This window comes from Myripristis murdjan, chromosome 19 (genome assembly GCF_902150065.1).
Source record: "Myripristis murdjan chromosome 19, fMyrMur1.1, whole genome shotgun sequence".
In the NCBI taxonomy this organism is placed as follows: Eukaryota; Metazoa; Chordata; class Actinopteri; order Holocentriformes; family Holocentridae; genus Myripristis; species Myripristis murdjan.
Window position 1 is genome coordinate 14,300,837 of NC_043998.1, and position 27,670 is coordinate 14,328,506.

General features: G+C 40.7%; 5 protein-coding genes across 5 annotated transcripts; 4 read left to right on the forward strand and 1 right to left on the reverse strand.

Annotated features, from left to right (window-relative positions):
• Positions 1-1,310: 1,310 nt before the first annotated feature.
• aqp8a.1 (aquaporin 8a, tandem duplicate 1) lies at positions 1,311-4,329 on the forward strand. The gene is made up of 5 exons (XM_030078048.1): positions 1,311-1,601; positions 1,985-2,111; positions 2,472-2,686; positions 3,299-3,433; positions 4,248-4,329. Exons 1-5 carry the CDS (start codon positions 1,321-1,323, stop codon positions 4,288-4,290), a joined length of 801 nt encoding a protein of 266 aa, XP_029933908.1. The 5' UTR covers positions 1,311-1,320; the 3' UTR covers positions 4,291-4,329.
• Positions 4,330-5,711: 1,382 nt separating this feature from the next.
• Positions 5,712-8,213, forward strand: aqp8a.2 (aquaporin 8a, tandem duplicate 2). Its single transcript, XM_030078083.1, has 5 exons — positions 5,712-5,971; positions 6,289-6,415; positions 6,592-6,806; positions 7,820-7,954; positions 8,067-8,213. The coding sequence occupies exons 1-5, from the start codon at positions 5,712-5,714 to the stop codon at positions 8,107-8,109; spliced, it is 780 nt and encodes a 259-aa protein (XP_029933943.1). The 3' UTR covers positions 8,110-8,213.
• An 8,202-nt stretch (positions 8,214-16,415) lies between these two features.
• On the forward strand, positions 16,416-17,338 carry LOC115378149 (hemoglobin subunit beta-like). Its single transcript, XM_030078323.1, has 3 exons — positions 16,416-16,537; positions 16,672-16,894; positions 17,124-17,338. Exons 1-3 carry the CDS (start codon positions 16,446-16,448, stop codon positions 17,250-17,252), a joined length of 444 nt encoding a protein of 147 aa, XP_029934183.1. The 5' UTR covers positions 16,416-16,445; the 3' UTR covers positions 17,253-17,338.
• A 5,832-nt stretch (positions 17,339-23,170) lies between these two features.
• On the reverse strand, positions 23,171-24,016 carry LOC115378289 (hemoglobin subunit beta-2-like). Its single transcript, XM_030078490.1, has 3 exons — positions 23,925-24,016; positions 23,398-23,620; positions 23,171-23,299 (listed from the first exon to the last, which is right to left on the reverse strand). The coding sequence occupies exons 1-3, from the start codon at positions 24,014-24,016 to the stop codon at positions 23,171-23,173; spliced, it is 444 nt and encodes a 147-aa protein (XP_029934350.1).
• Positions 24,017-25,621: 1,605 nt separating this feature from the next.
• hbae5 (hemoglobin, alpha embryonic 5) lies at positions 25,622-27,310 on the forward strand. Its single transcript, XM_030077768.1, has 3 exons — positions 25,622-25,731; positions 26,571-26,778; positions 27,182-27,310. Exons 1-3 carry the CDS (start codon positions 25,637-25,639, stop codon positions 27,308-27,310), a joined length of 432 nt encoding a protein of 143 aa, XP_029933628.1. The 5' UTR covers positions 25,622-25,636.
• The last annotated feature ends 360 nt before the right edge of the window (positions 27,311-27,670 follow it).

Below are 27,670 nucleotides of genomic sequence, written 5' to 3' on the forward strand. Positions count from 1 at the left end.
CAAAATATCAGGCGACATACTGATGTAGGGTCTGTGTATTTACTTCTGGTACTTTATGTCCTAATGGGCAAGGCATTGTGCTGTGTTTTCACAAAGGATTAACCCCGTTTGACCTTGTAGAGCGATTTCATAAACCGTTATTGATGGCACATGGCCATGTGATGGCGTACTAGACAGAGGTATGCACTGCTTTACGTAAACCTTGAATTTGTTATTATAACAATTTAAAATGCTAATCTTGTGCACTAATCCACGTAGACTGTGATCAAGGTCAACTGGCAGTTTTAGATTCTTGATGACACTACTTCTCATCCTAGAATCTATTGAATCTTCTTGAATCTTGAGGTGTGAGAGACTGATATTTAACCCAGGTATTCAACCTGTGTGGAGATGTTATCCAGGTCATCGATAGCACTTGATATTTAGTGATGAGTGTTGTTAGAGTTGGAGTCACCTGAGTCGAGGAGTGAGTGACGGTCATTAGGATGGATTATTAGGATGATCAAAAGAGGCTTCTTGAATGAGAAATAAAGCGTCTTCAAGAATCTTAAAGAAGTCAGTTGTCCTCTATGCAACGCTACGGACAACTGAGCACCTACACAGACACACAAAAATGTGTCAAAAACTTCATTATCATTGCCATGAAATTTGGTTAACATTGGTTAACATTAACGCTGGGTAGATAATAATACTTGAGTGACTTCATGACCTTTTCTCTAGTGCTACCATCCGGACTTCAATGTTGTAACACTGGAAATGGTTGCAAAAATTCCTATTTTTTTGACATTCATGTTAGTCAGAGGATGCAACCTGGCAATTTCGGTGACCTTATGACCTTCCCTCTACTGCCATCAGCAGGGCATCTGTATCAGAAACAGCACTCTTGTTGGACAGAAGACTGGAAGAAGACTTGGTCCTGATTTCAGTGTCCCACTGTGCAGAGTTGCGATATTCATGGAACAAAAGTCTTGCTGTTGTGCTGTTAAATGATATGATACCTCTTCTTATCTGTCCATCAGAGTTCTGTGATAGTAACACCAAGGGCTAATAATTAGTATGGACTCATAGTCTCTTCATGGGTTAGTGCCAATAACCATGAGAGTATAAACAATTGCAGGAAGGTGGGGCATCAGGAAAAAAACAGGGATGTGCGTATGTTCTTTAGGCATTTGAAAAACTCCCACAACTCTCCAAAGACCACCCTAATGTGCATATATATAACAGTGCACTTTAGGGCACCTACAGCAGATAGCGGCTCACCCAGTGGAACAAGCAAGTTGTCTTGAAAACCGAGCTGGAGCTGTTGCTTCCCACAGAAAGATGTCTGAGAAAGAGCCCAAGACAGAGGTCTTCACCATAGCTGGTGCTGAAGCAGGAGAGACGACGACAGAGAAAGGCAAGAGCAAAACAAACCAGAAGATTTGCAGCATATATGAGCAGTATATCCAGCCGTGCCTGGCTGAGCTCTTTGGGACTGCCCTGTTTGTGTTTGTGGGGTGTGCATCAGTGATTGGGAACGTGGGAGTGGAGGGCTCCATCCAGCCTGCAGTGGCACATGGACTGGCACTGGGGGTGCTGATCATGGTGCTCGGTCAAATCAGGTAAAAATTAATGACACTGCATTTTCTGTTATTTTTTTATATTTAAGGGATATGTGAGTAACTCCAAATCATCTGTGTAGAATGGAGTAAAATAGACTATTCAGTGAATTATTTAATCCAAAGCAAGTAGATCTTTGCTTTAACCTCCAGGTGGGCAGGATTTACTGCAATCCAGGTATTGTCAGATAAATTATCACAACACAACAGCTATGCTTTTCTGCAGCTTTTTGGCACTCATTGTCCTGTCTTGTGTGGTGTGCATCATGTCTGTCCTGGGTCTGATGCATACATATCCTTATCACTTTTTGTTAACATTTCTGTGATATGTGTTTACATGTTCATTTGTGAGAGGCATACAGTAAAGTTTACCTTATTACCTCTAGCGGAGGGCACTTTAACCCTGCGGTGTCTCTGAGTGTCTACCTGTGTGGAGGGATGCCGCTAACCTTGCTGGGGCCTTATATCTTGGCTCAGATGTCAGGTGGGATGATTGGTGCTGGTCTGGCTAAGGTAAGAAGAAACAGAGAACCCACTGAATATTGTAAAATGTAAAAAAAAAAAAAAAAAAAAAAAAAAAAAAAGGTGTAGTTAATCTCTGCAGAGTAGATTATTTTTTTTGGTATCTTCCTACATCTGATGACACTGTCTTCCCTGACATTAAAAGGTAATGTGAAGCACATCCTAACTCAGATTGCATTGGATATATTGCAGTGAGGCTGTAATATTAGTGGTCTTTACTGACTATTATTTCAGCCAAACCCATCTCAAATATTGCCCCTGTAGAAGCAGGAATACAGGGACCAAATAATGTGATATTGATCAAATTCTTTACCTATTAGCTAATGTATATTCACTGTGTTCCGCCTCCAGGCAGTTTACCCCTCCCCGAAGTTTCTTGTTTCCTCCGGTGGAGCCTTCAATGTGGTGAAAACCACCAGCGCTTTGGGCAGTGCCACAGTGGCAGAGATGATGATGACTCTGTTCCTGTCCACCGTGGTGTGCATGGGAGCCATCAACAGTCGGACCCGCTCACAGTTGGCTCCTTTCTGCATCGGCCTCACCGTGACAGCCTGCATACTGGCTGGGTAAGGGCTTGAGGGGATCCAGGGGCGTAGCTAGAAGTTGTGGGTCCTGTGCAGGGAGGTGGCCCAGGGCCCCTCTCCTCCCCTCTTCACTGTTATTCCATCTATGACAAACAACCACATCTATACATCCAGAACTCAAATACACTTCCACAAATTCACATTTACTTACTAATGATTGGACATATCCCTAATTGAAATATATGGGATCAGGGCACCAATCTGTTAAAACTTTCAACTGTCATCAACCTTTTGGACAATTTTGTGTTAGTCCACACATGAAAAACCTAGTCAGTTTTTATTTAACTTGATCCAGTTCCTCTCAGGTAACACACCAGTTGTTGTATCACATTTTTGAGTTTTATTTGTTTGCAGTTTTAAAGATTTCAATCAAACCCTACTTCAGGTTTTTTTTTTTTTTTTTTTTTTTTTTTTAATATAGACTTGATGACATGATGATACAGATAATCTATCTGTAGTCAGGGTAATTTATAAATTTTGTTAATTCTGTTTAAAAGCTACATAGATGTGATATGTTGTGTGCAGATTATAAATGTTAACGCTAATGTTTTGTGAGCTTCCTAAATGAGCAGCTGCTATGTGCTGTTGTTTCAGGGGGGAGGTGTCTGGAGCCTGTATGAACCCAGCCAGAGCCTTCGGCCCTGCAGTGGTAGCAAACCACTGGGACCACCACTGGATCTACTGGATTGGACCCACCTGCGGCGCACTACTTACTGTCAGCTTCGTTAGGTATACAGAAAATAAACAGCTTCTTCCACAAATCTCAAATTTCCAAACCATTTTTAATATCTAAAAGGCCAATTAGTTTTTTTTTTTTTTTTTTTTTTGCGAACAATCTGTTTAAATTCACCAGTTTCAGAGAAAATTCCCAACATTTGCATTGTGGCTGGTGGTGTTTTCCATGCTGGTGGTAACAGACTGTAGCTGCCCTAGGGGAAGAAATAATCCCACTGGTTGAGTCGCATATTTATGGGCGGAGCCAAAGAATACATTTTAGCCAACTACTATGTAATCAGCTGTTTCAGTGGCATGTAGGACCAAAACATGAACAAAAAGTGAAAAATATAAATAGAAAAATATAAAACAATCTTTTTCTTACATTCATTCATGACCATGACTTTCATGATCTGAGAAGGTCAGCTGGCAAGATAAATCTTACCTAGACAGCCATAGACTAGTATGATAATTTGAACTTGAGAGGTCAGCTAAACAAATAGGCTAATCTTGATCATTTATATGGCTAGACTGCTTGTTTTAGTTTGTAAAAAGAGCCACAGTACTTCATTATATTATATCTCGTACCTCCTGTCTTTTTCCCCGTGCTGCAATTAAAGGTCATGCAGACTGATTCTTTAGCTCCACCCATTTAAGTATAGAATCTATGGTGGAATAATATTGCTTACTTACCTATTTAAATTGAATCAGGTTATTAGTAATGATTGTTAAATGCAATTTCTTATCATATATAGTATTGCTACCCGGGCATGTAGGCTACTTCAGTGAATATCACATCGAATTGATTCTAAGTTTCTCTCCCATGCAGGTTGCTGTTTGGTGACCAGAAGACTCGAGTCGTCTTGAAGTGAAGCCTAATTTATTGAAGAGTGGATACTTCCCAGCTTGTTTTATGAAAGCGCTTCCATTTTGTGTATTATATGAAAAGTTCATGCATTACACAGAGAAATTGAGGCTGAGTCTGGTCTGTTATTTAAAATTGTCTGCAAACATGTGCAAAGATATGTTGTTACCTTTGGATAAGCTCCTTTTTACCTTCTGAAATGTTGTCTGTTTGAAACGAATTTCTTGAGTTATATTTTTCATGTTGCAATAATGTTTATGTTTTATGGTTGTGAATTACAGTGATACTCATTATGTGGACTTATACATGCCTTGAAAGCATGAACCGTTTAAATGGAATTTGATAATAAAGCCTATGCCGAAGATCAACACTTTGTTATCTATTTACAGTCTTTTTATAGTCATTGTTTGGTCCAAAGTCCTTGAATGGAAAACTATGCTTGGATAGTTTTATTACTTAAAAGATGGGGCAAGGACAGGGCACTGCACTGTACAATAAAGCTAGATTAATCTAAAAGCAGTGCACTTCAATGGCCTGCTTCAACAATGGAACCACTTATGCACCAAAACTATGCATACATAAATGAACGATTTTCACACAGCAATGTCCCCCCCCCCCCCCCCCCCCCCCCCCCCCACCCCCACCCCCCTTTTTTTTTTTTTACAGTTAAATATAAAACAATTTGCTGTCCAAAACTATGCATGTGCATTCAAAAAAATTGATGATAATGACGATAATGATGAAGACGATGTTGGCGTTAGTGATGATGATCATAATAGTCAAGAGGATAGATCAGCATATTTCGAGTCATCCAACTGCATCCATCCATGCCTGTGAGAACATGACAAATGTAGAAATTACACAACACTTTTTGTAGCACCTTAATTACACTGATTTACGCTGATGATGATGATGATGATGATGATGATGATACTGACAATGAATTCCTCCCATTCTGATCTGACCACATTACATCCACAGACTGTGGACAGGCTGGAGCACTTTGGTTATCAATTCTATATCTTAAAACAAAGTCACCCTGGTGATTTGGTGAATACTTGGCAGGTTCATCAGTTCCATCGCCAGGCTTTGATAAGTGGGTGAGAAGTGAAGGTCAGTAGCAACATGGGGTCAAAACACTTGTGGTGAATGTATTTATATAATGAATATTCCAGTATCGTTCATCTTTGATGTTTTGATATTTTATGATCCATGATGCAATACCAGTTCAGCGTCCTAGCTCTTGATGGTGTTATAAATGATCACAACACCCTCCTGTGCCCTTCACTTAGTCTGCAGGCTGAGTCAAGGAGGTACTGGAGGTGCACAGGCAGGCAAACACCAATCACTTAGCACAAAATCACTCATAGCTACACTAGAATTGAACTGGAATCTCTCAGGAGGCAATAAAACCCGAGAAAAGTCACAATGGGAGTTGAGAAGTTTGAAATGGAAGACACAGATTCTACTCTGATGGAGAAGGGCAAGAAGACGCCTGCACCCAGACCTCCCAACAAGTACGAGAAGCTGTTCCAGCCCTGCTTGGCAGAGATAGTGGGCACCATGTTCTTCGTTTTCATCGGTTGTGTGTCTGTCATTGAGAACGTGCCGGCAGCTGGCAGGGTGCAGCCTGCACTGGTGCATGGACTGGCAGTGGCAGTGATGGTAGCAGTCATGGACAACATCAGGTAAAGTAATTTTTATTTTAATCAAAGCATTGCTTGAGGAAATGCCACTATTGTATGCAATCAGTGAATATGTGTGGAGTTCTATAGTGGTGATATTATCCAAGTTACATGTTTTTAGATGAATTTTGAGGTTTTATTTGTGCTTTTCTCACCTTTTATTCTATTTCTTAATCCCTGCTGTCTTATTTTATTGTAGTTATACTGCTGTTGCTGTTCATTTTGAAGCTCTTTGCAACTGTTAAGAAAGGAAGGTGCTAGATAAAGTTTTATTGCTGCAATCTCCCACTTGCCCTCAACCTTTTCTCTGTTGTTTCCAGTGGCTCCCATTTCAACCCTCCTTTCACCATCGCCATCTACCTGTGTGGAGGCATGGAGCTGATGATGGTGGCACCCTACCTGGCCAGCCAGCTGATTGGAGGAGTTCTGGGGGCTGGGATGGCAAAGGTTAATTGAAAACAGAATTTAATTAATAATAAAGTTAATTATCATCAAACTGAAAATACATAATGGTAGAACTCTTGTGTGATATAAAATGGTGCACATTTGGTCATTTTTGCACATTTGGACAAGTTCAACTTTGACACTGACAAATCTGTGTCTCTTCGCTCCACCTTTCACAGATGATGGTACCTGCAGACCGCTACTGGAACGCCACAGGAGCAGCGTTTGATATCCTTAAGTCAGAAAGCCAGCTGCCCGGTGCTGTCTTTGGAGAGGTGGCCATGACTTGCCTGGTCACCATGGTGGTGCTGCTGGTGGCGGTCAACACCAAGACAAAAACCCCCCTGGCTCCTTTCCTGGTGGGCTGCACTGTCATCATTAACATCCTCGCTGGGTGAGAAAAAAACTGAGATGACAGATTGTCAGAAAAGGCTGAGACCTGAGTTACCACTTTTAGCACATCCCAAAAGCAGGGTGTGCCACTGTTTATGACTATCTTTTGCTTTACAGTCTTAGAAATGGTCGAAGTTTTTTCCCTGTTAAATATTTTTTTTATTCCTTGCCGCTGTTGCCAAGTGCTCACTCATGGTGCAGATTTTGGTTCAAGGCATGAGCCAAAATTTTTTGTGTCTCTTGAAAATACCTTAAGATAATTTTTGCTATAGTTTGACGCAATACAAATAAATCTGGATTGAATTGAATTGAAATAATGACCAGGAGAAAAATGCAAAACAAAATGGATTTAAAATGTAATTTGTCCACCTGAATCCACCTGAATGTATTCTGTCTAAACATATTTGATTATATTTAGCATTTTAGAAAGAATTCTGATCCCGTCATGCATAAATGTCGAGTGGGGCAACCGTGTGAAATGATGCGCTTTGACTTTATATACTGCACCTGAAAACATAAATGCATTAATAATTCCAGCTCCTAAGTTGCATATAACTCGCTGATTAAGAATTATAGGTCACAGTAGCTCACCAGGTAGAGCGCGTACCACATATCAAGACTTGCTGATCGCAGCGGCCCGGGATTGAATCTGACCCGGGCCTTTTGCTGCATATCATGTCCTCCCAATTTCCTCTGTCCCTCTACTGTCACTATCGAATGAGGCAGAAGTACTAAAAAGTTATCTTACAAAAAAAGAGAATGATATTGAGGAAATCGAACTCTTTATTTCCATTTTTTAAGGGAGCTGCATAAGCTGAAATTTAGCTGTGCAGTTCACGAACTCCAAAAATTAATTGCTTTTCAATCAAAACAAAGTGTTATGTGTTATGAGGCAAATATTATATAGTCATTGTCCATATTGCATTTGTTTCCGTGATATTCTTGGGATGGGGGGAATTGATTTGGACAAAATTGCAATATATATATTTTGTTTTGTTTTGTTTTTTTGTGCAGAGGTGATGTATCAGGAACGTGTCTAAACCCTGCCAGGGCTTTTGGCCCCGCTGTGATGGCTAACTACTGGACCTACCACTGGGTTTACTGGGCGGGACCAATAGGAGGAGGCCTGGTGGCTGCTGCATTGCTCAGGTAAGAGAAAGCAGATTGGATTGTGTCTGTTTATCTTCAGCTGATCCCCCCAAAAAATCAAACACCAAGAGGCATAACAGCAGTTCTCAACATGTCTCTCTTCTCTCTCCAGGCTCATTCTTGGTGATGAGAAGATACGGATTGTTATGAAATAATATAATCATAACGCCTCTTTTTTAAAGATAGACAGCCCCATTCATACCCTGAAGACAATGAAGCTGGAGACTGTCTGAAACTCAGTAGACCAGCAGATGTCAGTAGATACTTACATGTACATGTCTTGTTAAACCTTGTACCTTGCCTGTTGCTCTTTTTTTTTCTTTTTTTTTTTTTCCACTGATGTCAAACTGTTTTGTCTGTGGTGGATCATTTTTCAGTACGAAATAAAGAGATAGAGACAAAACATGACTAATCTTATCATGTTTCCTCTCCATAAAGGTCATAAAGACAGGGCAGTAAACTTTATATCAAACTGAATGCCGTTATTGTCTGAGGCTGATGCATAAAGTAATAAAAGCACTAGATGCCTGATAAATCCGAGACAGACATAAATGTGTATTCAATTATTGTATGCAATAATAATTATTATTATCCTATGATTCCTTGTCTTTTCACCAAGAGCTACATGCAGGAATTTCCCCTGCTTGTGGCCAAATTTAAAGCAAATATGTGCAAAAATAGGTGCAAAAATATCCATCATAAATGCCAGTCACTTAGTCTTGTTAGGACTCAAAAAAAATCCTTTTTTTTTTTTTAAACAAACACAAAACTATTATTAACTACTATGGTGTAAAATAACTTTTTTTGTGGCATTAATTTGATGGAGAAATACTTCAAACACATTAATCTGTCGTGACATGAATTTGTAACAAATAAAAAATTCCTTGTACTGATAGCAGAATCATTTGCTGTTTAAAGGAAAGAGAGATTTTATAACTGAAATATAGACTTAATGGCAGGCTGAGGTTGAAATTTTTAGCAATGCAAAATCTAGGCAGTAAGTACTCCAATGATTATACTTAAGTTATCCGTGAAGTTCTTTGAGGATATTCGTCCTGTCCTCATTTTTGGGACAAATAAAACCAAATGGATTCTGGCGGTGAGGAAGGAGCATAAGGTGAACCTTCAGGAAGCAGAGACGCTGTCCATTGCCTGCACCCTGTCCCCATGTCTGACACACACACAGACACGCACACACACACACACACACACGCAAGACTTCACATTACAGCTGCATTACTGTGAAGCAAGTAAAATGAGGGATTAACACTGAGATTATGTGTGTGTGTGTGTGTGTGTGTGTGTGAACACACACACACACACACACACACACACACACACTCAGATCCCTCCTTCCTCCTCCTTCCCTCCACCAGGAAATGTTTGGTTTGCTGCTGAAAAGTAAGGGAACTGAGACACCTGGTGGCTGTGTGTGTGTGTGTGTGTGTGTGTGTGTGTGTGTGTGTGTGTGTTGGGTGTGTGTGTATCTTATAATCATCCTATTTTCACAGGATGATTATAAGGTTGAACATTATTATTATTATTATTTATTCATTTATTTATTTATTATTTTTTTTCTTTTTTGATGGACCAGGCTGATGCAAAGTTGCAGGCTGTTAAAAACACCAGCACTGATGCAATTTATAACCACACAAAATAATAAAATGTAACAAATGTATTTAGGGAAATCTGGAGAAATTATGTAATTCATGTTTCTCTTTTGTTCTTTCTTTCCTTTACACTGCAAGTTTGGGTTCATTCATGAGTGTGTAATTTAAATATAAGAAATCCAACACTGATCAACATCACTGCTCTGACCTTTAAATATATTACTGTAATATATTACTGTTTTAATTTTCTTGTAATTTCACTTTTTTCTGCTAATTAAGAAGTTTTTTTCCCCTTGTTTTATGGTAAATTGTTTTTCTAAAATTGTTTTACTAATAATTAATTACTAATAATTTACTAATAAGTTTTAGTAATTAATCATTTACTAATGATTAATTAATTCTAATGCTTTTCTTTTGCTGATAACCCTTTTTAAGACTGACAAATTGTGGTGAGATTAATCCAGGAAAAAGAAAATGTGAAAATGATCCTTCATACATTTTCTGCATTCTCACAATTTCTAGTGTATTTATTACAGTGATACTACTGTAAACTATTCCTCATTTTGATGAGGACCGCCTGGAAGCCCTTCAAGGACCCCTGGGGGTTTCCAGACCACTTTGGAAACTGCTGCAATACAATGGTTGGTTAACTAATGAATCAAAATATGTCAGTGAAGTGGAAGTATTGTTCTGAATTATTTTTGATTTATTATTTAAGTTATCACTAGGTAAAGTGAGTAAAAGTAACACACAGTGTTACACTTTTCCATCCTCTCCACTTGTCTGATCAGGTCTATTTGGCCTGATAACATGTCATAATATTATTTCTCCAACAGATGGCGACACAGAGCTTTATTTAAAACTTGCAGTTTTGATTGTGTCATTTTGATCTTATGGTACACTATATGGACAAAAGTATTGGGCCACACCTCTTAATCATTGAATTCAGGTGTTTCATGCAGTCCCATTGCCACAAGTGTATAAAATCAAGAAGCTAGCCATGCAGTCTGCCATTTTTGAGAATGGCTCGTTCTAAAGAGCTCACTGAATTCCACCGTGGTACTGTAATAGTAATGTAATAGGATGCCACCGTTGCAACAGGTCAGCTGGTAAAATTTCTTCCCTCCTAGATATTCCACCATCAGCTGTAAGTGGTATTATTGCAAAGTGGAAGCGTTTAGGAACCACAGAAAGTCAGCCACCAAGGAACGTGTTCTGTAGAGTGACCAATCACGCTTCTCTTTCTGGCAGTCTGATGGATGAGTCTGGGTTTGGCAAAGGCCAGGAGAATGTTCCCTGCCTGACTGCACTGTGCCAACTGTAAAGTTTGGTGGAGGAGGGATAATGCTATGGGCTTGCTTTTCTGGGGTCGGCCTCAGCCCATTAGTTCCACTGAAGGGAAGTCTTAATGCTTCAGCTCACCAAGACATTCTGGACAATTCTCTGCTTCCAACTTTGTGGGAACAGTTTGGGGAAGGCCCTTTTCTGTTCCAGCATGACTGTGCCCCAGTGCACAAAGCACGCTCCATAAAGGTATGGCTGGGTGAGTTTGATGTGGAAGAAACTGACTAGCCTGCACAGAGCCCTGACCTCAACTTCATCCAACACCTTTGGGATCAACTAGAATGGAGATTGCGAACCAGGCCCTCTCGTCCAATATCAGTGTATGCCCTCACAAATGCTCTTCTGGATGAATGGGAAAGAAAGACACACTCCAAAACCCTGTAGAAAGCCATCCCAGAAGAGTGGAAGCTGTTGTAGATACAAAGGGGGAACCAACTCCATATTAATGCCTATGGCTTTAGTATGGGATGTCATGAAACCTCCTGTAGGTGGAATGTCTAGGTGGCCCAATAGTGTATGTTTGGTATGTGAATCTGTATGATCCCATCTGATCATTTGTGGGGGGAACTGACTTAAACTCAGGAACATCAGGCTGATCCTGGACTGCAGAGACATTTATGAGAAATCTGTATAATTAACATAACACGTTTTAGTAAAACTGAACCTAGAGGGGATTTTAATCCTGTTTTGATGAGCTCTGTCCAGGGTGCTGAAATCAATTTTGCTCAGTGGAGGCTCTAAGGGGTGGCTTTGGTGGCAGCTGTCATCCTAAAAAAAAAAAAAAAGAAAAATGCCTTGCCACCCCAGTTTTGGGCAATCTAAAAAAATGTTGTTCCTTGTCAGAAATGTACAATTCTAAAATTCAGACATCCAAGGTCAAGTGAATGCAGCATGGTGTGTGGAAACCTGCAGAAAAATTCAACAGGGAAGAGACTGAATGGTCTTGCACTTTTTCTCTGTCTCACAGTGGTCAGCGGCCTAGGTTGGGCTTTTTCTCTATATAGGCTTTCCATGAATATTATACATTTTATCATTAGATACAGTACACAGATTGTCATACATGACCTGTCACACTTGTAAAGGTCATATGAAGGCTCCCCTGGTGCCCCCATGTTTGAAAAAGCATCACTAAACTGACCTCTAGAGTGCCAAAAACAAGAGCAAGTGCCCCACTGTCTGCCCGTCACATGGGGAAAAAAATTTAATGTCCTCTGGGGTGCCCCTTTGTGCAAGAAACAAATAATAATAATAATGATAATAAATTATAATTAGGTGTAATTAGGTGCCCCTCTAATGGAGAAATGCCCCTCCAGTGGATAAAATGTGCTGCAGTGCTGTAAAGGCTGTCCCTACATGTGTGAGGATGTGGGAAGTTTCTTCATGGATGAGCCTCCAGTGAAGAAAATGTGATGTGCTGCTACACGACAGGAGACCTTACAATGGGAGAAGCGTGACGTTTCCTAAATCCCTCTCTGATGAAGAAAACTCAGGGGTTGCCCTCTTAAATGCCCTTCCAAGTAAGAAAACACCATGAAGTGCCCTTGAAGTGCCAATAAGTTAGGCTGATATCTTGCGAGCATTTTGATGTAATCTCTGACGTAATCTACACTGTCCCTTTTGTTTTATTTTTCAAAGTAGTCTTTAGGTTAGTTGTTAAAACTTCCATCCATTCCACCTATACAGGTTTTCAGTTTTAGCAGAGCCCCATTCCAATGTTCAGATGTCAGAGGGGCTCACACAGTCTGAGCTGTAACCCAAGCATCCTGCTCCCTGCTACAGGGAGCCAACACAGTACACTGTATTTTAGAGTAATCTGCAAAAAAAAGCCTACAGGACTTTAAAGTTTGGTGTGAATTGTTTTTTCACTTAAGACTGGCTTTAGTATTAAGCTCTGCTGTGGGTACAGAATGCCATAGAGAGAGAGAAAACTAAAACAGATTCAAAAGGAGCTGAAAAACGCAGCCAGAGGCATCTTGTCTTTGACAAGATGGGTCCTAAGCTGCAGGAGTAAAGCTGGAGGTAAAGATAAAGATATGCATGTATGGCCGTCAGTCCTTTCACTGTATTGGTTTGTCTTGCAGAGCCTTAGTTTAGATTATCACTGGCAGTCTGGTGCCAGTGTCAATAACATAGTCAAGAATGCTCCTTAATAAGTGCCTTAAACATTTACAGGCATTGCCTAGTTTTTATATGTGGGTTTTATAACTAATGAGGATGAAATCTATTTCACCATACATGATGCATCATAGCTTCTTGGGTGCTGGTGGGGCCACCTGTCCTGCAGCAGCTGCCTTTTTTATTTTTTCGCCCCTACCCTTCAAACAGCCCACCACTGGTAAACGATGTAAATCAACAGCATTCTTCAAGTTGCCCTTAATGATTCTGTTCATTGCGACCGATATAGCAGCATCTCTTTGCTTTGGTTTAGACTCTTTGCTCTTTCTGTGGAGAGGATCTCTGAGAAGTCTGTCTTTTTCAGTGAGGAGATTTCTTGTGAGGAGCTGTAGGTAATTATAATTATCTCACCTCAAATCTAAGTTAACTACATTAAAGTTGTCTGATCTACCCACCACAACCTAAGCCACCCTGCCAAAAGTCCTTACTAGCCTATGTAAATATTTCTGGATCCACCACTGACTGGACTAGGAAACATGTATAAAATACACACTGTACCACTGGAACAATCTTCATTGAAAGTCATCATGACTTTAAAGGGATGCATAAACTTGTCTTCCTCAGAGCAGTGAGCTCTATCTCTCAGTGTTATCATGGCCTCTGTGCTGTTGCAGGTGTTGCATCACAAGCTTGTTGGCAACACCCAGTGCTTCGCTGGGCTAAGCCCCCGATGTCTTCAGAGCCTGGCAACGCCCCTGGGTGGCCGTCTTGTCTCTGGCACTCACACGCACACCGGGTCTCTCTCGGTCTCAATTAGACTGTGAAGCTGTGAACGCTGTTTGTATTTGAACATATCCTGGCTGGATTTACGTTTAAATTCCGTTGGCTGGCGGCGTCACATCCACGAAACCATGCCATGTCGTGTCCACGGCTGAAGACCCGTCTAGCTCACTAACCTCCATGGCGCAGTGCCAGTAAAGCACTAGCTTGCCTTATCAGCCTGGTCACATCATGAGCACCAGCTGACAAGGTCCAGCCACTTAAAATATTTTAAAGTGAGCTCAGAACGGAAACTAAAGTTCAAACAAAAGTTGGCAGCAGTGCAAATTGTATTTGGGTGACATCTATAACGTAACAAGAGCAGCATTCAGGATAAACCCCACCCCACTGAATAAATAGCATCTTGTCAGTCAGTTGTCCCTGACGTTTAGTCCATATGCGGGGATTCAGCTCTGCAAGCTCTGCAAAACTTCATTAAAACTGATGCTATTAAAGCAAAATCAATCGAAATAGCTGCCACACATTGAAATACCTGCCTCTAACACCATAAGATAAATACTAAATAAATGAATAAATAAAAGTGAAATGAAATAAAATATACTCCATGGTTGAATGGTCAAGTGCGCTGAAGTGCGATCAGTTTGATAATTGTCTAATATTTCCAGACAATAATTGCGGTATCTTGAAACAGCCTAAACGCCTGGCTTCACTGCAATTGATAAATTCTATTGATAGCATGGCAGAGGTGTGTAGTGGAGAGTTTATGTCTTATTGTATACCATATCCACATATATGAGCAAATACCTACTTCCACCTCAGTAATCTACCAGCATACCTGAAATATATATATGGGTAACAGGTCAAATTCTTGTTGTACACCTATGTACAAAAATGAGACTAAATCTAATTGCTACAAACAGCTTTTATCTCTTTGTTCTAAGGGACTGGCAAAATTGTGGGAAACTGTAGTCCTAATTAAACTAATTAAGCAGCCTAAACCTACGCAGTAAGGTCACGCAGTAATGCACAGTTTTCCTCATTAAAAATAGGTCTTATCATTTTGCAGCTCTACTGGCTACATTTGATTGACCAGTGATTTATTTTTTTAATTTGTCATTTCTGGCTCATGCTATTAATTACTGCGCTATCAATGGAAGAAAGTAACGCACCAAAACTTTATCACTAGGCTCAAGTATATTCATAATCGAAATGTGGTATGGGCACTTGGGTGGAGGGCATAGCTGCTGAAGATAAACGCAGCATGGTATTGTAGATAACACATTTGTGAAATACTGGTAGACTGCTGACAAGCACGAAGCCTATTTGAGTAAATTCACTGGCAAATGTGAAGGGCCACACTGGATGAGCCCGGGAATAAAATGGCTGACATCTGAAAAAAATAATCAGTCAGTCAATTAAAAACTTTATTGTCCCCGAAAAGGGGGAGGGGTTAGGCTTGCAGTCAGGGTCACACAAAACAACAAGAGAAAAAAAGTAACCAAAACCAGTGCTACACCACATTTACTAAAGTCCAGCAGACCCTCAGCTGGAACAGAAGAGACTTACAAAAACCAAACAAGCAGCTCAGATTGGTCCCTCAAAGGATGATCTGCACCGTCCCGGATGGCCTGAGCTTTCTTCACCACCTGGCTGTGATGCAGACCAGTGAGCTGGGCCTGACTTCTTCCAGTGGCTTTACTGGCCACGTTGACCAGATCGTTAAACCTGTTTTTGTTGTAAATACTCAGACCTCCATACCAGGCAGCGAAGCAAAATGTTAAAACAGATTCAGTAAACCAAAAACTGTCGTTATTAACAAGCAGACATTAAAAGAACTGTTTTTTTTCTAAGAAAAAACAGACGCTGTTGTATACTTAAAAAAAAAAAGGGCATCAGCATTATCTTGTCAGTTTGTTATCAGTGATGGTTCCTATATGTGCTTATAATTGTCCACCAATACAGTTTCCTTACTAGTCATTAGGACTAGGGGCAATCATGTCCTTGGTTTTACTGGTATAAAGGTGCAGACAATTTTCAAGACAAAGTCTTTAACCACATATCCATGACTTTCAGCCAATCCAGCCAATAATGTTTAAATCAATATTAAAAAGAGAAAAAAAAGTTCGTCAACAAGCACCCACAGCTGAATGGTATTAATTCTGAGGAGAAATCAATGAATAAAAACCTGGCGTGAGTTATGGGACCTTCCATTGTCTGACCAAACTAATATTTTGGGTTTACAAATGCAAATGCACGTGAGTTAAACCTATAAAGTCGGGTTCAATGCTGATACTGTACCCTACTGTACCCTTGACCCTCACCAAAAAGAAATCAGCAAATACACTGCGTACATTAACGGTTAAAACTGTCAAAAATATACAGAAAACCATACCTAACCTTTACTGCACGATAAATAATTTTAGTAGTATGGTGCAAATCTAGGATTAGAATCAATAGACCATTATGAAAACATCCAGAATATTCTGGAAAAGCACAACTTATCTGAGACATTTCATCTCCAACCTATGACAGCTGGCTCTTCCTTAGGGGCGGGGGGAATCTGAAAATTTAAATAGCAGAGGGCAGCAGGTTGACTCATGATTCTAATTTTCTTCGCCCACAGAAGTAAATCAAGAGCCAGCATGGTTGAGTGGACCGACCAGGAGCGCAGCCTCATCAATGGCATCTTCGCCAACCTGAACTACGAGGATATCGGCCCCAAGGCCCTGGTCAGGTAATGGATCTCTCCAGAACAGTTTACACATTTGAAATGCTTGTGTAGGATGTGCAAATGTGTGTGTCTGGAAAATGCTTTCTCCTTCCCCACCTTGAGTGCAACCATCCCGACTGTGTGGTCTCTTTCCGCAGGTGTCTGGTCGTTTACCCTTGGACTCAGCGTTACTTTGGCGCTTTTGGCAACCTGTACAACGCCGACGCCATCAGGACCAACGAACAGATCGCCGCTCATGGAATCAAGATCCTGCACGGTCTGGACAGGGCTGTCAAGAACATGGACGACATCAAGAACACCTACGCCACCCTGAGCGAGCTGCACTCCGAGAAGCTGCACGTCGACCCCGACAACTTCAGGGTACAGTTAGACCCCGGCGAACTGTTTTATTTGTAAAGTTAGACCCCCATGCATTTTTTAACCTCATATTTCAAAATGCACTCCTGATAATGGATTATGATTAGATAAATATATGCAAAGCCATAGGGCATGTTGCCATATCCCTACATCTGCTCCATATATTGTTCAGCTCTTCTTGTTACATTTTCTGTATGACAGACGCCTAAAGTTTGCATTTTCTCTCCTGTAGCTGCTGGCTGACTGCCTCACCATTGTCATCGCCGCCAAGCTCGGAAAGGACTTCACCCCCGACCTGCAGGCCGCCTGGCAGAAGTTCCTGGCTGTGGTTGTGTCCGCTCTGGGCCGCCAGTACCACTAGAGCCATTCGCCCCCAGGCCTGAGGGACCACAGGAGATTCAACTTGTGTCTTCATGTGTGTTTCTACTGAATAAAAAAATGCACTGAAATGCAATAAAAACAAATAGAAGGTTATTGTCTTTTTTGTCTTTTAGGCGTGCGTAATTACGCACAGCAGATAAATTCAGTAAACTGGATAAGGTAAAATCTAATTCCCTAAGGAGAAATCATCATACTAATGGCATTTTGAGGTTACAGTGACCTTATTATATGTTTTATTTCCAGTGGTGTCACAGTAATATCACTACGGGAACAATAACGAGTCTGTGGAACCAAATACTACATATTATTAGCTTGTTTGTAACATCTCCCATGATGTTAGGATTTTCTGTGATGTACGTTTGGACCTCTGTAAGAAATTTTAAGGCGTAACAGAATTACGGCAGTTTAAAGATAAAGTTAAATTCCTCCAGAAACTTGCTATACTAATCCTATATTATTCCTATAGGTTTTCGGCGTGGCCATGTCTTTTTTTATTATTATTATTATCATTATCATTATTATTATTATTATTATTTTATCTCCCATAGTCATGGTATTGGGATTTTCTATGGTCTACTTTCCGATGTGTACGCATGAAATTTAATTATATTCCCTACATATGGTATAGCCTTCACCGTCATAGTGAGTATTCTAGCTTCTCCCTTATCTTAGAATGACTATATCGTTTATCAAATTTGTACAGCGGGGTGCAAAAGACTGTGTACCCTACCCAAAACTAATTTCTTTTGTAATTTATCAGACACCAACACGTTTTAGTGAAATGGCCTCTCTCAAAGGGGCTACGTGCTTTTTACTCAAAATCCTTAAAAGGAAGGTTTTCTGATAAAGGTCAGTATTTCTCAGTATTAGGTAAGCCTCTGTGCAGCATTTGCCTGCCAGTTGGTGCTCTGTCCGGCATTTACTTTACTGTTTTTTGCGGAATTTGAAAATCCACATTTTTCTGGCGCACCTACAGCATTTGGGACCGTGTCTGATGGCTTCTAAACAGTTTTTTGCTACAACTACAAGGGAATGAGGTGCTACCTAAGATATAGCTAGAGAAAACCCATTAAAGGTGAGACAGTTTCTCCACTTAAAAGCTAACTGAACAACCAAAAGACGTAGAGCAGGTTAGACTCACTCCGACTCACAGCTGTTTTAAGTCATTCTTGTGTGATCTGATCACAAGTGGGCGCCCCTGACTACGGTTGTGAATGCAGCAGTGGTGTAGTCTACGTGATACGCAGGTATACGGCGTATACCCACTAGAAAAGGTCCCGCATTTCCGTACAACCACTTAAAAATGCGCAAAGATACGTATCAGTATGTTTTTTGACATAACGTTCACTTTCCCGTTCATAAAGTCGCCTTCTCTGTGTTACGAAGTGGGCTCCTTTTGATCATATTTCGGGGGACACTACAGCTGGAGCTAACGTTAACGTTTCAGAAAGGGAGCCTGTGTGTGTGTGTGTGTGTGTGTGTGTGTGTGTGTGTGCGTGTGTGCGTACCCACTAGAATAAACTAGACTACACCACTGGAATGCAGTGTGCACCATCAGCCATTATTCACGGGTCTGATGCACCCACCGTATCATAAAAATTAATGTTAAAATACTTAACAGATGTTTACTTTAGCCCAGCTACTTGCAATGTAGATATCATTTATGATTAATATTTTCCAATTACCCTGTTAGATCACATTTATGAATTTAAGTGCTATTCGAGTTTTTGTGATAAAATGCAATAAATAGGAAAACCAATTACAATCAAGATATAGGATAAGATATAAAAACAAATATGAAACAAGGTCAGTCTCGCCCTCTTCAAACTCACTGTCAAACTCTGAATTGACTCTTGAATTGAACTGTGATCATATTCTGAGAACTCTTCCTCTTCATCATCTTCCAAGGCCTCTCTCTCTTCAGAAATATTTCTAATATTTCTAAGGCCCTCTGAGCAGAGAATCTTTCTGCCATCTTGATCGATTATGATAAGGAGCCACAAAGGTATTTATTTGTTGTATCCCGCCTACAATTTGCAGCTGGAAGAGAGTGTGAGAAAATATTGAATGGTCCGCGCGCGCGCGCGCACACACACACACACACACACACACACACACACACACACACACACACACACACACACACACACACACACACACACACACACACACACAAGCACCTGCAATTTCCACAACTGCCCTGAACACAACATATGTAATATTTCTCTCTCTCTCTCTCTCTCTCTCTCTCTCTCTCTCTCTCTCTCTCTCTCTCTCTCTGTGTGTGTGTGTGTGTGTGTGTGTGTGTGCAACTGCTTTGTGGACTGACCACAGAGAGGGAACATGGTGGGTGGGGAAAACACGGAAAAAACATGGAATATGCTGTCTGGAAATCCTGCTGGAAAATGAATCTTCTCTGACGCGGTTTTTAAGCCAGATGGGATGCCATGTGTTTGAAGGCCTGCTTTTCATGTAACTTGTACAGGAAGGTTTCACTATCAGGTTCCACTGTAGTTTCTAGCTGTTTCATGACCCTTTGCATGGCTGCATCACGATTAGCCTGCCAGGACATGGCGATAGATAACGATTGAGAGCGACTACTAGTGGAGCTGCTATGAACCTCTAACTGACTTTTTAACCAAAACAGGTCCATTTTCTGTGACCACACAAGCAGACATTTATATCCCATATATCAAACTGCACAAACCCCACAGTGCTCAAAATAATCTAAGTAAATTAGATATTAGATACTAGTAAAAAGTAAACAGAAAAAATGACAGACATCAACTGCAATATAAAAATATAAGACAACTAGTGTATTACTAAAATTTTGGTAGACTAAGAATGATGAATGAATGAATGGTGATTTTGTGATGTCAATTAATATTAATATATTAATGTGGAGCATCATGTTATATTCAGGCTTACACTGACTGGGTAATTCAAAATATAGCTTTTTTTCGATCATGAAATTTTGAAAAACGTGACATTAAATATCGCATATGTGGCCTATCTTTATTACAAAGGTTATATAAATGTGTTTTTCTATCTTTTATGTCTTCATATACAATTGCTGTTTTTAATTCTAAAAACAATATAGCCAAGTCCTGTGACCACAGAGGAGAATGGAGTGAACATATAAAAATTTAATAGAAATATTTTCAATACTAAATAGTTGGGATTCACATCAATGCCACGTCCAGCATATGGCGATATCACGCTGGAGTTGACAGTGTACTCTGCTAACAGTGAATGCATGATGATGTTCTGACAGGGATGTAAGCATGTTCACTGAGAAAAAAAAAAAAAAAAAAAACCCTCATGGACTCTGATCTGACTGTTCACACTGCTACATCAGCAGCAATCAGATACACATCTGAGTCAGGACCACAACTGACCCAAATTAGCATTGAAAATGTCACATTCAGTATTGTTCTTTGTTGTTCACACTTGCATAAAAAAATCAAACTGTGTCACAGTGGAGGAGAAAAGAATCAGATCTAGGCCAGTTTTTAGTTAGTCTAAACGTAACCGCAGTTATCACCCAGCAGCAGCCTGATGGAAGTGTGTGTAATTGCTCAGTGAATCCACCAGGTGGCCCCACAACACAAGTAACCTTGTCAAGTGGCCTTAAGGACTACTTGGCACGACCTTTGATTTTTGCTTAAGTGTCAGCAGTTTTTACGATCTGCTTTTATTTACAGAGTAATTCAAGATACCCAATGATCATTTATGAGACAGATAATACTGGTCTATTTGTGTTCTCAGAAAACGTCAGGAAACGTCTTTACACTTGGCCCGCTGGCGCTGTTCGTGGTCCTGAAAGCAGGGCCGGGGGGATTTTATCGCGGCCTCTGTCATGAGCGTTTTACTCGTCTCACATGTCCACCTGAGGACAGCGTGAGACGCGAACCTCACATCACCTCGGCGACAGAGAAAAATCTGCACTACTTGGTGAACTTGCATGTTCAAAGTGGTGTTCTCCCCGCACTGCGCTGTATTGCAGATAATATAGGCCTATGTATGTTTGACTGTATTATAGATCAGTGTGCGTTTTCCATAGGTAGGCTTACAGCTGGGACATGTATTTGTATTTGATATTTGTTACGTATTTGATAATTTTGCCCTCTGCCCAATTTTCTCTTTACCATTACAAATATGTGGTATGGGTTTGTTGTCCTGCCCTGTATGTTCATTAATCTATTATTTAGCTCTGTTTGACTCTTTTTAGTTTGTGTCTTTATATCTTTGTATAAGCGCTTTATAACATTTTTTAGACAGGGGCTATATAAAGTCATTACTATTGGACTATCAATGCGGCTATAGATCAATAATTATAGAGATCAAAATTTAATTTGTTACTTTCATAAGATATCTGTGCAGATTCCAGTTCAGCATTGCAGCAGCATTGTTGTACAGCAACACCATTGAAATCAATTAAAAGCAAGACGATATAAAATATAATGCCAGATGTTGTATTGTGGGTTTGGGGTTTGTACCTGAAGTTGAATTATTGAACTTGGGTGAGAGTGCTGGTAATACATTTACTTTGTCCACAGTGGGCCTGTTGAAAGAGGGCAGGTTACAACCAAATAAATAGGCAGATATAAGCAGCCTAATTCATTCTATTAGCAGACTGATTCATTCACGCAATGAATACTCATGTGACAAAACCACAATTGCACTCATTAGTAATTTATTTCACAAAATCAATAGTACCTATAAGTAGGTGTCAACAAGCTGTCTTGAGAGCTTGCTGGTTTGTTTATGAGATGTTGGGCGCACCTGAGTGAGCACTGAGCAGCAACTTTGAGCTACCTGAAGGAATTGCACACGATTTCATAACTGCTTATAACTATTATACTATTTATAACTAATTTATTCAACTTTTACATAGACTATAATCTCCTCAGCCAGGAAGCAGGCTCTGCTCCAGGCCAAAGAGCAGGATATTTACTCTCTGAGGTAAATACCTAGATGTTGAGGAGAGGAGGAAGAAAGATAAAGCCTGGTGATGCACAGCTCAAAGAAAAGGACAAAAAGCTGCAGGTTCTCTGTAAAGCCCTGAGCGAGATGGAGAGCAGGCAAAAGGCCTCCAGAAAGGATGAGGAGAGATGGAGGAGAGAGCGGGAAGACCTGGAGGAGAAGATGAAGATGGTAGTGGACTGGGGAACCACCGTTCTGCTCCCCAGCAGCTGTCTCCAGCACTGTGTGTTGTCTCATCTGCCCTGTTCGACAGCCTGGACTCTGCCCATCTAAGAAACCCACTCTCTGGATCTCTGCTGGACTCCTACTCAGTGCTACACACTCTGGACTCAGCTCTGGAGCTGTTCTGCTCTGTCCCCTGCTCTCTGGACCTGGCTTGCCTCACCATTGCGTAACACCTCAGACCTGCTCTGCTAAATTGATTGGTAACTTGGTAACTCATATGGCTCGCCTGTTCGAAGACTGCTAATTAGGCTATAATTATTCAGAATAATAATTAACAGTGTTTTAATAAGAATAACACAATTGTCTCGCTAAGTCAGGCTGTCTTTTAACTGCGTTTGATTTGTTTCAGTGCAGACTAACTTGATTAAATGATTCTTTTTGTGATGATAGTATTCTGCCTTGTTCTATATTTCATTGCTTTTTGGCAAACATCAAAATATAGATCTCAGCCACTCATTTTAAAACCAGCAAGATCATTGCTACCCGTTTCTATGTAAGCACAATATCCAACCTTTTTTTTCAGTATGAATCTCCCAGTTCAAACTTGTGCGTAATTCCATCACTGTGCGTAATTGCACGTAATGAAGACAAATACTGTGTATGTTTCATTGCATTTTTCGTTCTTTTATTGAGAAGGACAGCAAATTCACATTTTAGCTGCAGCTCCCCTCGTCTCCAAAGCTGGATTTAATGGTACTGGCGGCCCAGAGCGAACACCACCACGGTCAAGAACTTCTGCCAGGCGGCCTGCAAGTCTGGGGTGAAGTCGTAGCCCATCTTGGAGGCGATGACGATAGAGAGGCAGTCAGACAGCAGCTGTAGAGGAGGAAAACCAAGCGTCAGGTGACCTCTGGACGGAGCAAACTGGAGATAAATACAAATAAAAAAGAAAGATCACGGGGGTCTAACTGTACCCTGAAGTTGTCGGGGTCGACGTGCAGCTTCTCGGAGTGCAGCTCGCTCAGGGTGGCGTAGGCGTTCTTGATGTCGTCCATGTTCTTGACAGCCCTGTCCAGACCGTGCAGGATCTTGACCCCGTGAGCAGAGATCATTGGGTTGTTCATGATGGCGTCGGCGTTGTACAGGTTACCAAACCCGCCGAAATAACGCTGAGTCCAGGGGTAAACGATCAGGCACCTGAGGCAGAGGGAGTGATGACATGAAACATCGGGTTTTACTGCACAATATTTCAACAAGCTATCCAGTTTAGTAGTGGGCTACAGAGTCTAAACATAGCATTTTTTCCAAAGGTGAAAATTTGCCCAGAGGGGAATCACTATGTTTTTATTTATTTATTTATTTATTTTTACTGTAAATGCATCTGTTTCAAGAATTGTCTTTGCACAAGAAGCAGGAGGATGGGTGAGATATAGTCTGTCTGCATTGTTAGGGTTACTGCATGTGTGCAAACCCGCAGCGCGAAGCTTTTCTCTCCGCCTACCTGGCCAGAGCCTTGGAGCCGATGTCTTCGTAGTCCAGATTGGCGAAAATATTGGCGATGAGGGTGCGCTCTTGATCCGTCCACTCAACCATGGTTGCTCTTTTTGACTTGGATCAGCTTCTGGAGAGAATCTAAATCTGAATCTGAAGGTTGGAGTCGCTCTTTTTATTTCCCTCACTCTCTCCGCCCCTGGCCTAAAAAACAAGCAGGATAGGCTGGAGATGGCCGATAAGATTCTTCTAGTTCTTTCTGTTTTCTTTTTTTTTTTTTTCCAAGAAAATTTTAAGCTGTCTATTACGGCCACGTAAGCAGCCGAAGGCCCACACCCTGAAAATGAACGCCCATATTTAGAGTATTTTTAGCCTAATTTAAATATGGCAATGAATGATAGTTCATTTTAACTCCTTATATAATTTTAGATCAGTGATCGTGATCGTTGGTCTTATTCTACGTTTCGGGGTCTTATCGACTTATTTCAGATGCATCACGGATTAGCTCCAGGACCTGTGTGAATGCAGCCAAATTTAAATTCTCCCGAAACCATCATCTTAACATGTTTTTGCCTGACACACACACACACACACACACACACACACACACACACACACAAACACGAGGTCACTGACGTCAAGACCCTAGTCAGTTTTCTCTAAAAAAATAAATAAAATAAATCCATTTTCAACCCAGATCATCTATCAACACATTAGTATGCGTTTTGAGTATTTGCACAAAACGGTTACCAACAAAATCAAAAAAGACAAAGACGCTGAACAAACTAAAACTTTATGTAAAACGAAAAAAAAGTTTATTGTTATAATTATTACTTTCTTCTTGTTCTTGTTCTTGTTCTTGTTCTTCTTCTTCTTCTTCTTCTTATATACCAGTAGTAGTGGTAGAATGGCAGTTTTTGTTGTTGTTTTTTGTTTTTTGTTTCAAATTTTTAATTTTATTCTTATGCTTTTGCACGTTTCTTTGTTTTTTTTCTTTTTGACAATTAGTATGTATTTCATAGCAATCTGTTTGCTGTTTTCTGAAAAATATTGCCTTACAAGCATATTATAAAAACACAAAATATAAATACTACCACAAGTACTGCTCCTAATAATAAGTCTAAACTATAGCACACCAAAACTGAAATAAAAAACGCATTTTGGGGGAATTTTATTTGTTTGTTTGTTTGTTTGTTTGTTCGTTCGTTCATTCATTCATAATTTAATTTCCCTCCTCAATATATTTTGCTTGCAGTTGTTTTATTTGTTTGGGTAGTCTTTGGGTAGAAAATGGCTTCACCGGACAGAGGTGTGTTTGTGTGTGTGTGTGTGTGTGTGTGTGTGTGTGTGTGTGTGTGTGTGTGTGTGTGTGTGTCGAGGGGGTTATGCTATATTTAGCGGTGACAGATACTCCCACGGGTCCACACCCATTCACATCTCACTGTTTTGACTCAGTTTAGGTCCAAACCGTATAGAAATAGCATGTTTCCATATTTAGCTGAAAGATAAGAGGAGCCAACACCCGCAGTTCACAGAAGTCAATGATGCCGCATCTCTGGCTACAGATTATCTCTTCGTCCAGCCGATAGGCCGCGGGGCAGCCGGAGGTGGAGCTGGCTCGACCTGCACACATAAAAGAGCCTCGTGGTGCTGCGGGACTTCAGCGCCTTCTAAAGCTTCACCCTTTGAAAAGCCTGAGAACGCCTCTCGAACGCAGCCACAATGAGTCTGTCCGCTAAAGAGAAGAACATCGTCAGGGATTTCTTCAAAAAAGTGTCCAGCAGGTCCGAGGAGGTCGGCACCGAGGCTCTGTCCAGGTGAGACAGCCCACAGCGCCCCGAGACGAGCTGGACACGGGGGAGGCTCCAGCTGCAGCAGGCTCTAAGTCTCAGTGGCGCTCATCACAGGAAGACAGGAGCTTTTGTCTGCTTTGATTTATACAGGCGCGAGATGAATTGCCGCTTGAAATCATTATTTATTGATTACATGTGTTGCGCTTAGCCTGCAGGTAACCCTGATTTAAGATGGGACTGAACGGAGAGTTTTTTTCAGTGGATTTTCAAATTTAAACCTAGAGTAATTTGTAACTGATAAATTCTTATTCTTATTAACTAATTAGATAATTAACTGATTAATTATTGTCAAATCCAATACAATCATTGGATTAACGAATAAAATAATGATTAAAAAATAAAATACAATAATAATGGATTAAATAAGATGCTCACTTTGAAGAAAAAAAAAAAAAAAACGTTTGATTGTTTCGGCTTAGCTTTATTTATTTATTTATTTATTTATTTATTTATTCATTTATTCATTCTTATCTTCGTTTACATTGTTTAAATTGAATTTTAAAAAATCATCTTAAATACATTAAACTATGGTCAAATTGAATTTTTTTAATTCAAATCTAGGTTTGGTTATTTTAAATTTTTCTTTTAACTTGCATTATTATTATTGTTATTGTTATCATCATCATCATCATCATCATCATCATTATCACTTGTAAATAGCCGTGTAAGAAGTTGGATAATGAAAACAAGGATTCTGTAATTAAGGCAGAAAATAAAGATCCCTCTGCAAAGGGCCTATTTTGCGATGAAATCAGCCCTTTTACAAGAGAATCAGGCGTCCCTCTCTCCTCCGTCTTGCCCAGGATGCTGACGGTCTACCCCCAGACCAAGTCCTACTTCGCCCACTGGAAGGACCTGAGCCCCGGCTCCCCCCCGGTCAGGAAGCACGGCATCACCATCATGGGCGGAGTGTACGATGCTGTCTCCAAGGTGGACGACCTGGTGGGCGGCCTGCTCACCCTGAGCGAGCTGCACGCCTTCATGCTCAGGATCGACCCCGTCAACTTCAAGGTACAGCACACCAAATGAATGAATGAATAAAAATAGAAAATGAAATAACTGAGATGAAATAGAGAAGGAAGGATGGGCAAATGACACAGCAAAAATAAGGTGGAGGATTTAAAAAAATAAATAACGAAATGGCAGCAAAATGTGTTTTCAGCGTTTCTTCTTTTTCTCCTCCTCCTCCTCCTCCTCCTCCTCCTCCCCCTTCTTCTTCTTCTTCTTCTTCTTCTTCTGAAACTAAGACTGGTTTATCCGTGCACCAAACGGCAGATGTGTGTGTGTAAGCTCACATCCAGGGGGTTTAAATTTACATCTCATCATCCTCTGAAGGCCAAAATAAATCTGTGTGTTCAGATGCTGCTAGTGAATGTGTTTGTCCTCATGCCTGCTGTGTCCTGTCCCGCTGCAGATCCTGTCCCACTGCATGCTGGTGGTGCTGTCTATGCTCTTCCCTGAGGACTTCACCCCTCAGGTCCACTTGGCCGTCGACAAGTTCCTGGCCCTGCTGGCCCTGGCTCTGGCCGAGAAGTACCGCTAAAGGCCCTCCGCTACACGCCTGTCAGTGGCAGCTCACTGGTCTGAATCACTGAGTAATAAAGACAGCAAGAAATGAAATAGCCCAGCGTGTGTGTGTGGTTTTATTTTCTTGTCTTTTTTTCTACACGAGGGCCGAGCGATTCTAAAACAATTCGGTTAGGGGTTTTGAATTTCTGACAACTGCAAAGGGGGGAAACTACCAACAAAGGGGATTCATGGATGATAATAACAAATAAAATTATATTATATACAAGCTGATCAACTAATAATAAACTAACGAAGCTCATTTCACGCTAGTTTACAAGAAAAACTTGGTAGAGGAGAGGCTCGGTGAACCTGTTCTGTCCACGATGCTGAAAAG